The following is an 11,998-nucleotide window of genomic DNA, read 5'->3' as shown; positions in this document are numbered from 1 at the left end:
GTCCCCGCTGTCCCTCTGTCCCTGTGTCCCTCTGTCCCCAGTGTCACTCTGTCCCCGCTGTCACTCTGTCCCCTCTGTCCCCGCTGTCCCTCTGTCCCTGTGTCACTCTGTCCCCGGTGTCACTCTGTCCCCGCTGTCACTCTGTCCCCTCTGTCCCCGGTGTCCCTCTGTCCCCGCTGTCACTCTGTCCCTCTGTCCCCGGTGTCCCTCTGTCCCCGCTGTCACTCTGTCCCCTCTGTCCCCGGTGTCACTCTGTCCCCTCTGTCCCCAGCTGTCCGAGGGTGTGGACAGGTACATCTCCAAGTTCGAGCTGGACCAGGACAAAGAGCGGAGCAACGTCGTCATTTACCTGGACAAGGTGGGGACACTCTGGGGACACCGGGGACACGGGGGTGGGGACAGGACTGGGGTGGTGGCAGGGACAAGATGGGACAGGGACAGGATGGGACAGGGACAGGATGGGACAGGGGTGGGGACATGATGGGACAGGGACAAAGTGGGACAGGGGTGAGGACAAGATGGGACAGGGACAGGATGGAGTTGGGGACATAAGCAGGGACAGGAGGGTGACAGGCGTGATGATGAAGGTGGGGACACAGGGGACATTGGGGACAGGAAGGACACGGGGACAAGATGGGACAGGAATGTGAGAGGACAGGGATGGGGACAGGGACAGGGATGGCACAGGGGTCAGGATGGACTTGGGGACATGGGCAGGGACAGGAAGGGGACAGGGCTGTGACAGGGACACAGCTGGGGACAGGGGTGGTGACAGCAACAGTCTCAAGGGGGTGACAAGGACAGGGATGGGTGGGGACAGCACGGGGACGTGGCTGGGGACAGGACCGGGTGCGCTGGGGAGGTGGCTCGCAGCCTGTCTGAGTGCCACCCCCATGTCCCCTGTTCCTGTCCCCATGTCCCCCTGTCCCCTTATCTCTGTCCCTGTCCCCATGGCCGTTCCCTGTCCCCGTCCCTGTCCCCATCTCTGTCCCCATGGCTGTCCCCTGTCCCTGTCCCCTGTCCCCATCCCCCTGGCTGTCCCCTGTCCTTGTCCCCTCTGTCCCTGTCCCCGCGCTGTCCCCGCGCTGTCCCCTGCTGCTGTCCCCTGCTGCTGTCCCCTGCCCCTGTCCCCGCGCTGTCCCCGCGCTGTCCCCGCGCTGTCCCCGTGCTGTCCCCGTGCTGTCCCCTGTCCCTGTCCCCGCGCTGTCCCCGTGCTGTCCCCGCTGCTGTCCCCTGTCCCCGCGCTGTCCCCGTGCTGTCCCCGCGCTGTCCCCTCTGTCCCTGTCCCCGTGCTGTCCCTGTCCCCGTGCTGTCCCCGCGCTGTCCCCTCTGTCCCTGTCCCCTCTATCCCTGTCCCCGTGCTGTCCCCGCGCTGTCCCCGCGCTGTCCCCGTGCTGTCCCTGTCCCCGCGCTGTCCCCGCGCTGTCCCCTCTGTCCCTGTCCCCGTGCTGTCCCCGCGCTGTCCCCGCGCTGTCCCCAGGTGTCGCACAAGGCCCAGGAATGTTTCGCCTTCAAGGCCCACCAGAGGTTCCAGGTGGGGCTGATCCAGCCCGCGGCCGTCAGCGTCTACAGCTACTACAGCATCGGTGTGTCATTGTCACTGCCACTGTGTCACTGTCACTGCCACTGTCATTGTCACTGCCACTGTGTCACTGTCACTGCCACTGTCACTGTCATTGTCACTGCCACTGTGTCACTGTCACTGTCCCCTGGCACTGGCACTGCCACTGTCATTGTCATTGTCACTGCCACTGTGTCACTGCCACTGCCACTGCCACTGTCATTGTCACTGCCACTGTGTCACTGTCACTGCCACTGTCATTGTCACTGCCACTGTGTCACTGTCACTGCCACTGTCATTGTCATTGTCACTGCCACTGTGTCACTGTCACTGCCACTGTCATTGTCACTGCCACTGTGTCACTGTCACTGCCACTGTCATTGTCATTGTCACTGCCACTGTGTCACTGTCACTGCCACTGTCATTGTCACTGCCACTGTGTCACTGTCACTGCCACTGTCACTGTCATTGTCACTGCCACTGCGTCACTGTCACTGCCACTGTCATTGTCACTGCCACTGCGTCACTGTCACTGCCACTGTCACTGTCATTGTCACTGCCACTGCGTCACTGTCACTGCCAGTGTCATTGTCATTGTCACTGCCACTGTGTCACTGTCACTGCCACTGTCATTGTCACTGCCACTGTGTCACTGTCACTGCCACTGTCATTGTCATTGTCACTGCCACTGCGTCACTGTCACTGCCACTGTCATTGTCATTGTCACTGCCACTGTGTCACTGTCACTGCCACTGTCATTGTCATTGTCACTGCCACTGTGTCACTGTCACTGTCCCCTGGCACTGGCACTGCCACTGCCACTGTCATTGTCACTGCCACTTCGTCACTGTCACTGCCACTGTCATTGTCATTGTCACTGCCACTGTGTCACTGTCACTGTCCCCTGGCACTGGCACTGCCACTGCCACTGTCATTGTCACTGCCACTGCGTCACTGTCACTGCCACTGTCATTGTCATTGTCACTGCCACTGCGTCACTGCCACTGTCCCCGGCACTGGCACTGCCACTGCCACTGTCCCCTGGCACTGGCACTGTCACTGCCACTGCCACTGTCACTGGCACTGTCACTGCCACTGCCACTGTCACTGTCACTGTCACTGCCACTGTCACTGTCACTGCCACTGTCACTGTCACTGTCCCCAGCCCTGGCACTGCCACTGTCACTGTCACTGTCACTGTCACTGCCACTGCCACTGCCACTGTCACTGTCACTGTCCCCAACCACTGTCCCGGTGACTGCCACTGTCACTGCCACTGCCACTGTCCCCTGGCACTGGCACTGCCACTGTCCCCTGGCACTGTCCTTGTCACTGCCACTGTCCCCTGGCACTGCCACTGTCACTGTCCCCTGGCACTGTCACTGTCGCTGTCATTGTCACTGTCACTGTGCCCTGGCACTGCCACTGTCACTGTCACTGTCCTTTTCACTGTCACTGGCACTGCCACTGCCACTGTCCCCTGGCACTGTCACTGTCACTGCCACTGTCCTCTGGCACTGTCACTGTCACTGCCACTGTCACTGTCACTGCCACTGCCACTGTCCCTGTCCCTGTCCCTCTCACTGTCACCATCCCTGTCACTGTCACTGTCCCTGTCCCTGTCACTGTCCCCTGTCACTGTCACTGTCACTGTCCCCTGGCACTGGCACTGTCCCCTGGCACTGCCACTGTCATTGTCACTGCCACTGGCACTGCCACTGGCACTGGCACTGGCACTGTCCCTGTTCCTCTCACTGTCACCATCCCTGCCACTGTCATTGTCACTGTCCCCTCTGTGCCTGTCCCTGTCACTGTCCCCTGTCACTGTCACTGCCACTGTCCCCTGGCACTGTCACTGCCACTGTCCCTGTCCCTGTCCCTGTTACTGTCACTGTCACTTTTACTGTCCCTGTTCCCTCTGTCCCTGTCCCCTCCCTGTCCCTGTCCCCTCTGTCCCTGTCCCTCCCTGTCCCCACTTCTGTTGCTGTCCCTGTCACCTCCCTAATCCCTGTCCCCTCCCTGTCCCTGTCCCCTTTGTCCCTGTCCCCATCCCTGTCCCTGTCCCCTCTGTCCCTCCCTGTCCTCTCTGTCCCCACCCTGTCCCAGTCCCCACCCTGTCCCTGTCCCTGTCACTGTCCCCTCTGTCCCTGTCCCCTCCCTGTCCCCTCTGTCCCTGTCCCTTCTGTCCCTCCCTGTCCCCTCTGTCCCCATCCCTGTCCCTGTCCCCTCTGTCCCTGTCCCTGTCACTGTCCCCTCTGTCCCTGTCCCCTCCCTGTTCCCTCTGTCCCTGTCCCTCCTGTCCCTCCCTGTCCCCTCTGTCCCCATCCCTGTCCCTGTCCCCAGTGTCACCCAGGTCACCTAGGTCACCTCTGTCACCTGTGTCCCCATTTCCTTGTGTCCCGCTGGCTGATGTCCCCCTCCTGTCCCCTGACATCCCTTGGTGTCCCCGCATCCCCTGCTGTCCCCGCGTCCCCCTCTGTCCCCGGGTGTCCCCCTCTGTCCCCGGGTGTCCCCCTCTGTCCCCGGGTGTCCCCTGATGTCCCCGTGTCCCCGCAGACGATCGCTGCACCCGGTTCTACCACCCGGACAAGGAGGGAGGGAAACTGAGCAAGATCTGCCAGGGGGACGTTTGCCGCTGCGCCGAAGGTGACACGGGGACACGGGGACACGGGGACACAGGGACACGGGGACATGGGCTATGGGAACAGGGTGGGACACGTCACTGCCACGGTGGGACATGCCACAATCATGATGGGGACGTTTGCCGCTGCGCTGAAGGTGACATGGGGACACGGGGACACGGGGACACGGGGGCAGGGTGGGACACGTCACTGCCACGGTGGGACATGCTACAATCATGATGGGGACGTTTGCTGCTGTGCCGAAGGTGACACGGGGACACGGGGACACGGGGACACGGGGACACGGGGACATGGGGGCAGGGTGGGACACGTCACAGCCACGGTGGGACATGCCACAATCACGATGGGAACGTTTGCTGCTGCACCGAAGGTGACACGGGGACACGGGGACACGGGAACACGGGGACACGGGGACACGGGGACACGGGGGCAGGGTGGGACACGTCACAGCCACGGTGGGACACGTCACGGTCATGATGGGGACATGTCATGGCCATGGTGGGACACGTCAATGATGAAATGTCACATGTCACCTTGATGGGGACATGTCATGGCCATGGTGGGACACACCGATGTGATGGGACACTTCATGGCCATGGTGGGACACATCAATGATGAGATGTCACATGTCACCATGATGAGGACGTGTCACAGTCATGGTGGGGACACTTCATGGCCATGATGGGACACATCAATGATGAGATGTCACATGCCACCATGATGGGGACATGTCCTGGTCATGGTGGGGACATGTTCTGGCCTTGGTGGGACATGTCATGGCCATGGTGGGACACATCAATGATGAGATGTCACATGCCACCATGATGGGGACATGTCCTGGCCATGATGGGACACATCAATGATGAGATGTCACATGTCACCATGATGGGGATATGTCATGGTCATGGTGGGACATGTCATGGCCATGGTGGGACACGTCCCTGAGGACAGGGACTTGGGGACACGTCATTGATGAGATGTCACGAGTCATGTCTGTGATGGGACACGCCCCTGCCACAGGTGACCTTGTCATGGCTGTGTCCCCATGATGTCCCCGTGATGTCCCCGTGATGTCCCTGTGATTTCCTCGTGATGTCCCCACAATGTTCCCGTGATGTCCCCACCATGTCCCTGTGATATCCCCGTGGTGTCCCCACAATGTCCCCGTGATGTCCCCATGATGTCCCTGTGATGTCCCCATGTCCCCACGATGTCCCCATGATGTCCCCATGATGTTCCCATGATGGTCCTGTGATGTCTCCATGATGTCCCTGTGATATCCCCTTGTTGTCCCTGTGATGTCCCCGTGGTGTCCCTGTGATGTCCCCATGTCCCCACGATGTCCCCGTGTTGTCCCTGTGATGTCCCCGTCATTTCCCCGTGATGTCCCCATGATGTCCCCGTGATGTCCCCATGTCCCCACGATGTCCCCATGACATCCCTGTGATGTTCCTGTGATGCCTCCATGATGTCCCCATGATGTCCCCGTGATGTCCCCACGATGTCCCCGTGTCCCCACAGAGAGCTGCTTCAAGCGCCAGGAGGAGCCCGGTGACATCACGGTTAACCAGCGCATGGACCGCGCCTGCGAGCCCGGGGTGGACTTCGGTGGGACATGGGGACAGTGGGGACAACTTTGGGGACATTGGGGGCAATGGGGACAGTGGGCATATTGGGGGCAATGGGGACATTGGGGACAATGGGGACAATGGGACGATGGGGAAAATGGGGACATCAGGGATGTTGGGGACAATGGGGACAATGGGGACACTGGGGACATCAGGGATGTTGGGGACAATGGAGACACTGGGGGACAATGGGGACAATGGGGACAATGGGGATACTGGAGGACAATGGGGACATTGGGGGCAATGGGGACATTGGGGACACTGGGGACAATCGGGGCAATGGGGACATCAGGGATGTTGGGGACAATGGAGACACTGGGGGACATTGAGGACAATGGGGACATTGGGGACAGTGGGGACAATGGGACGATGGGGAAAATGGTGACATTGGGGACAGTGGGGACAATGGGGGCAACGGTGACATTGGAGACAATGGGGATATTGGGGGACACTGGGGACAGTGGGGACATGGGGAAAATGGGGACATTGGGGACAGTGGGGACATTGGGGACATTGGGGACAATAGGGACATTGAGAGCAGTGGGGACATTGGGGACCTTGGGGACAACAGGGACATAGGGGACAATGGAGATATTTGGGCATTTGGGACATTGGGGACACTGGGGATGTTGGGGGCAATGGAGAGATTGGGGGACAATGGGGACATTGAGGGCATTGGGGACATTGGGGGACAATGGGGATGTTGGGGGGATTGGGACATTGGGGACATCAGGGACATTGGGGACATCAAGGACATTGGAGACATTGGGAGTGGGCAGTGGGGACACTGGGGACATGGGGACATAGGTGATAGGTCTGCGGTGGCCTTAGGGACCTTGGGGACATGGAGGACGGAGCGAAGGTGGCACGACAACGGTGGGACTAGGGAGGTGGAAGGGCCACCGTGGCGGGGGTGACTGTCCCCATTGTCCCCGTGTCCCCTGGCAGTGTACAAGGTGAGGCTGGTGGCCCAGGAGGACACCCCGTCCTATGACAATTACGTCATGGAGGTCCTGTCAGTCATCAAGATGGGTACGGCCACCATGGGGAGGGGACAGGGCCACCAGAGGGGGGGACAAGGCCACCACGGGGTGGGGACAAGGCCACCATGGCGGGGACAAGGCCACTATGGTGGGGACAAGGCCACTATGGTGGGGACAAGGTGGCCACAGGGTGGACAAGGCCACCACGGGGGGGGACAAGGCCACCACGGGGTGGGGACAAGGCCACCATGGCGGGGACAAGGTGGCCACAGGGTGGACAAGGCCACCACGGGGGGGAGGACAAGGCCACCTTGGGAAGGGACATGGTGCGGGTCACCTGCAGATGGGGACACTCAAGTGGGCTGGTTGGGGACAGCCAGGTGGAGTGGTGTCACCTGGGTGGGGTTGGTGTCACCCAGGTGGGTCAGTGCCACCCAGGTGGGTCAGTGCCACCCAGGTGGGTCAGTGTCACCCAGGTGGGGTCAGTGCCACCCAAGTGGGTCAGTGTCACCTGGGTGGGGTTGGTGTCACCCAGGTGGAGTTGGTGTCACCCAGGTGGGGTCAGTGCCACCCAAGTGGGTCAGTGTCACCTGGGTGGGGTTGGTGTCACCCAGGTGGGTCAGTGTCACCCGGGTGGGTCAGTGTCACCCAGCTGGGGTCAGTGTCACCCAGCTGGGTCAGTGTCATCTGGGTGGGGTCAGTGCCACCCAAGTGGGTCAGTGTCACCTGGGTGGGGTTGGTGTCACCCAGCTGGGGTCAGTGCCACCCAAGTGGGTCAGTGTCATCTGGGTGGGGTCAGTGCCACCCAAGTGGGTCAGTGTCATCTGGGTGGGGTTGGTGTCACCCAGGTGGGTCAGTGTCACCCGGGTGGGTCAGTGTCACCCAGCTGGGGTCAGTGTCACCCCAGTACATTGGGGACACCAAGGCTGCTGGCAAAGCTGGAGGCACCTGGTGCCACCACAGCTGCCATGTTTGGGGGGTGGAGGTGACACGGTGAGGTGGTGACATTGTGACATGGTGCCATGGCGACACAGTGACATTGTGACACGATGCCATGGTGACATTGTGACACAGTGCCAGGGTGCCATGGTGACACAGTGACATTGTGACACAGTGACATGGTGCCATGGTGACATTGTGACACGGTGCCACAGTGACATTATGACACAGTGCTACAGTGCCATGGTAACACTGTGGCACAGTGACATGGTGCCATGGTGCCACGGTGCCATGGTGCCATGATGATATTGTGACACGGTGACATGGTGACACAGTGACACGGTGCCATGGTAACACAGTGCCACAGTGCCACAATGCCACGGTGCCACGGTGCCACGGTGACACGGTGCCACGGTGACACGGTGCAATGGTGACACAGTGACACTGTGCCACGGTGCTATGGTGCCATGGTGACACGGTGACACTGTGACATGGTGCCACGGGGCCATGGTGTCATGGTGACACTATGACACAGTTGCCACGGTGCCATGGTGCCGTGGTGACACTATGACATGGTGACACTGACACGGTGCCACGGTGCCACAGTGCCATGGCGCCATGGTGCCACGGTGACACGGAGACACTATGACACGGTGACACTGTGCCATGGTGACACTATGACATGGTACCATGGTGCCACGGTGCCATGGTGCCACGGTGACACGGTGCCACGGTGACACGGTGACACGGTGGCACTGTGACCAGGCACGGACGAGGACCCGGCCGGGAGCAACAGGACCTTCGTGAGCCACCAGCAGTGCAGGGACGCGCTGAGGCTGTGCAGGGGACAGGACTACCTGGTCTGGGGACAGGCCAGCGACCTCTGGGCCACCGGCAGGCAGTAGGACACGGTCCCCGGTGTCCCCTGTGTCCCCTGTGTCCCCTGTCCCCTATATTCCCAGTGTCCCCTGTCCCCGTCATCCTCTGTGTCCCCTGTGTCCCCAGTGTCCCCATTGTCCCCTGTGTCCCCAGTGTCCCCACTGCCCCCTGTCCCCTATATCCCCAGTGTCCCTATTGACCCCTATACTCCTGTTGTCCCCATTGTCCCCACTGTCCCCTGTGTCCCCTGTCCCCATTGTCCCCCCTTGTCTCCTGTATCCCTAGTGTCCCCACTGTCCCCTGTGTCCCCTCTCTGCTATACCCCCATTGTTACTCATTGTCCCCTGTGTCCCCTGTGTCCTCTGTGTCCCCACTGCCCCCTGTGTTCCCAGTGTCCCCTGTCCCCGTCATCCCCTGTGTCCCCTGTGTCCCCTGTGTCCCCAGTGTCCCCATTGTCCCCTATACTCCTATTGTCCCCATTGTCCCCACTGTCTCCTGTGTCCCCAGTGTCCCCACTGCCCCCTGTGTTCCCAGTGTCCCCTGTCCCCGTTATCCCATGTCCCCTATGTCCCCAGTGTCCCCAGTGTCCCCTGTGTCCCCAGTGTCCCCTGTGTCCCCATTGTCCCCTATATTCCTACTGTCCCCATTGTCCCCACTGTCCCCTGTGTCCCCTGTCCCCATTGTCCCCCCTTGTCCCCTGTATCCCCAGTGTCCCCACTGCCCCCTGTGTCCCCTCTCTTCTACACCCCCATTGTTCCTCATTGTCCCCTGTGTCCCCATTGTCCCCTAGACCCCTATTGTCCCCTGTGTCCCAAGTGTCCCCTGTCCCCTATATCCCCATGGTCCCCATTGTCCTCTATACCTCTATTGTCCCCCTTGTCCCCACTGTCCCCTGTGTCCTCAGTGTCCCCACTGCCCCCTGTGTCCCCTGTCTGCTACACCCCCATTGTTCCTCATTGTCCCTTGTGTCCCCAGTGTCCCCTGTGTCCCCATTGTCCCCTAGACCCCTATTGTCCCCATTGTCCCCATCGTCCCCACTGTCCCCTGTGTCCCCTGTCCCCATTGTCTCCCATTGTCCCTTGTGTCCCAAGTGTCCCCTGTCCCCTGTATCCCATGTCCCCCATTGTCCTCTAAACTCCTATTGTCCCCATTGTCCCCACTGTCCCCTGTGTCCCCAGCGTCCCCACTGCCCCCTCTTTTCCCAGTGTCCCCGTCCCCGTTATCCTCTGTTGTCCCCTGTGTCCCCAGTGTCCCCTGTCCCCGTTATCCCCATTGTCCCCATTGTCCCCATTGTCCCCATTATCCCACCAGCTGTCTCCATGTCTCCAGCTGTCCCCATTGTCCCCATTGTCCCCACTGCCCCCATTGTCCCCATTATCACCCCGGCTGTCCCCATGTCTCCAGCTGTCCCCATTGTCCCCATGACCCCCTTGTCCCCATTGCCCCTATATCCCCACGGTCCCCATTGTCCCCCCGGCTGTCCCCACATCTCCAGCTGTCCCCATTGCCCCTATTGTCCCCACTGCCTCCATGGCCCATCTGTCCCCACTGCCCCATGTCACCATGGCTGTCCCCATTGTCCCCATTGTCCCCATTGTCCCCATTGTCCCTTATATCTTCATTGTCCCCACTATCCCCATTGTCCCCATGTCCCCATGGCTGTCCCCATTGTCCCTTATATCCCCATTGTCCCCATTATCCCCGCTGTCCCCATGGCTGTCCCGGCTGCTGACCCCACAGCTCTCCCCATTGTCCCCACTATCCCCATTGTCCCCATGTCCCCATGGCTGTCCCCATTGTCCCCATTGTCCCTTATATCTCCATTGTCCCATTATCCCCGCTGTCCCCACGGCTGTCCCGGCTGCTGACCCCACAGCTCTCCCCATTGTCCCCACTATCCCCATTGTCCCCACTGCCCCCATGTCACCATGGCCATCCCCATTGTCCCTCCTGTCCCCATGTCCCCAGCTGTCCCCGTGTCCCCATGGCTGTCCCTGTGTCCCCAGCTGTCCCTGTGTCCCCATGGCTGTCCCCATGTCCCCAGGTACTCGTACCTGATCGGAAGGACACCTGGCTGGAGGAGTGGCCCTCGGAGGCCGCCCCTATATCCCCATTGTCCCCATGTCCCCGTGTCCCCATGGCTGTCCCCATGTCCCCATGGCTGTCCTTGTGTCCCCAGGTACTCGTACCTGAACAGGAAGGACACCTGGCTGGAGGAGTGGCCCTCAGAGGCCACCCCAATATCCCCACTGTCCCCACTGTCCCCATTGTCCCCACTGTCCCCATTGTCCCCATTGTCCCCATTGTCCCCATGGCTGTCCCCATGTGTCCCCAGGTACTCGTACCTGATCGGGAAGGACACCTGGCTGGAGGAGTGGCCCTCCAAGGCGCTCCCATATCCCCATTGTGCCCACTGTCCCCACTGTCCCCATTGTCCCCATTGTCCCCATTATCCCCTATATCCCCATGTCCCCAGCTGTCCCTGTGTCCCCATGGCTGTCCCCGTGTCCCCAGCTGTCCCCATGTCCCCAGGTACTCGTACCTGATCAGGAAGGACACCTGGCTGGAGGAGTGGCCCTCGGAGGCCGCCCCTATATCCCCATTGTCCCCATTGTCCCCATTATCCCCTATATCCCCATGTCCCCAGCTGTCCCTGTGTCCCCATGGCTGTCCCCGTGTCCCCATGGGTACTCGTACCTGATCAGGAAGGACACCTGGCTGGAGGAGTGGCCCTCCGAGGCCGCTCCCATATCCCCATTGTCCCCATGTCCCCATGTCCCCATGGCTGTCCCCGTGTCCCCAGCTGTCCCTGTGTCCCCAGGTACTCGTACCTGATCGGGAAGGACACCTGGCTGGAGGAGTGGCCCTCCGAGGCCGCCTGCCAGGACCCGGCTCTCCAGCAGCGCTGCCAGGACTTCGTCGAGTTCTCCGAGTCCATGACGTTCTTCGGCTGTCCCACCTGAGTCCCCGAGGTGTCACCTCCCCTGGGGTGTCACCAACCCGCCGGTGGCACCCAGTCCTGGGGTGTCACGGCTCTTCTCCGGTCACTTTTTGTCCCCTCCTCGCATTTTTTCGGTTGGGTTTTTTGGGGTTTTTTTGGTTAAAAAAGTCATTTCTGAGCAATTGGCCTTGGTGTCCTTGGAGGGGGGGACGTGTGGGGGCAGTGGGGACATCACAGGGGACATGGGGACACCATAAGGGACATGGGGACACCAGAGGGGACATGGGGACACCAGAGGGGACGTGGGGACATCAGAGGGGTCATGGGGACACCAGAGGGGGCGTGGGGACATCAGAGGGGACATGGGGACACCAGAGGGGACATGGGGACATCAGAGGGGACATGGGGACACCATAATGGACATG

The 11,998-nt window shown here is 61.0% G+C and overlaps 1 protein-coding gene across 1 annotated transcript in view; it reads left to right on the top strand.

Annotated features, from left to right (window-relative positions):
- The window catches only part of LOC127060719 (complement C3-like), a 12,388-nt gene extending 633 nt beyond the window's left edge, over positions 1-11,755 (top strand). Inside the window, exons 2-8 of the mRNA XM_050984782.1 lie at positions 42-358; positions 1,481-1,586; positions 4,118-4,207; positions 5,725-5,811; positions 6,780-6,863; positions 8,519-8,654; positions 11,454-11,755. Of these exons, the coding sequence (XP_050840739.1) occupies positions 42-358; positions 1,481-1,586; positions 4,118-4,207; positions 5,725-5,811; positions 6,780-6,863; positions 8,519-8,654; positions 11,454-11,595 (962 nt within the window). The 3' untranslated portion in view covers positions 11,596-11,755. The remainder of the gene's footprint in view (positions 1-41; positions 359-1,480; positions 1,587-4,117; positions 4,208-5,724; positions 5,812-6,779; positions 6,864-8,518; positions 8,655-11,453) is intronic.
- Positions 11,756-11,998: the final 243 nt, after the last annotated feature.

Source organism: Serinus canaria, chromosome 25 (assembly GCF_022539315.1).
Source record: "Serinus canaria isolate serCan28SL12 chromosome 25, serCan2020, whole genome shotgun sequence".
NCBI classification, from domain to species: Eukaryota; Metazoa; Chordata; class Aves; order Passeriformes; family Fringillidae; genus Serinus; species Serinus canaria.
The sequence above is the reverse complement of the archived record's forward strand: the minus strand, read 5'-3'. Positions and strand labels throughout refer to the sequence as shown.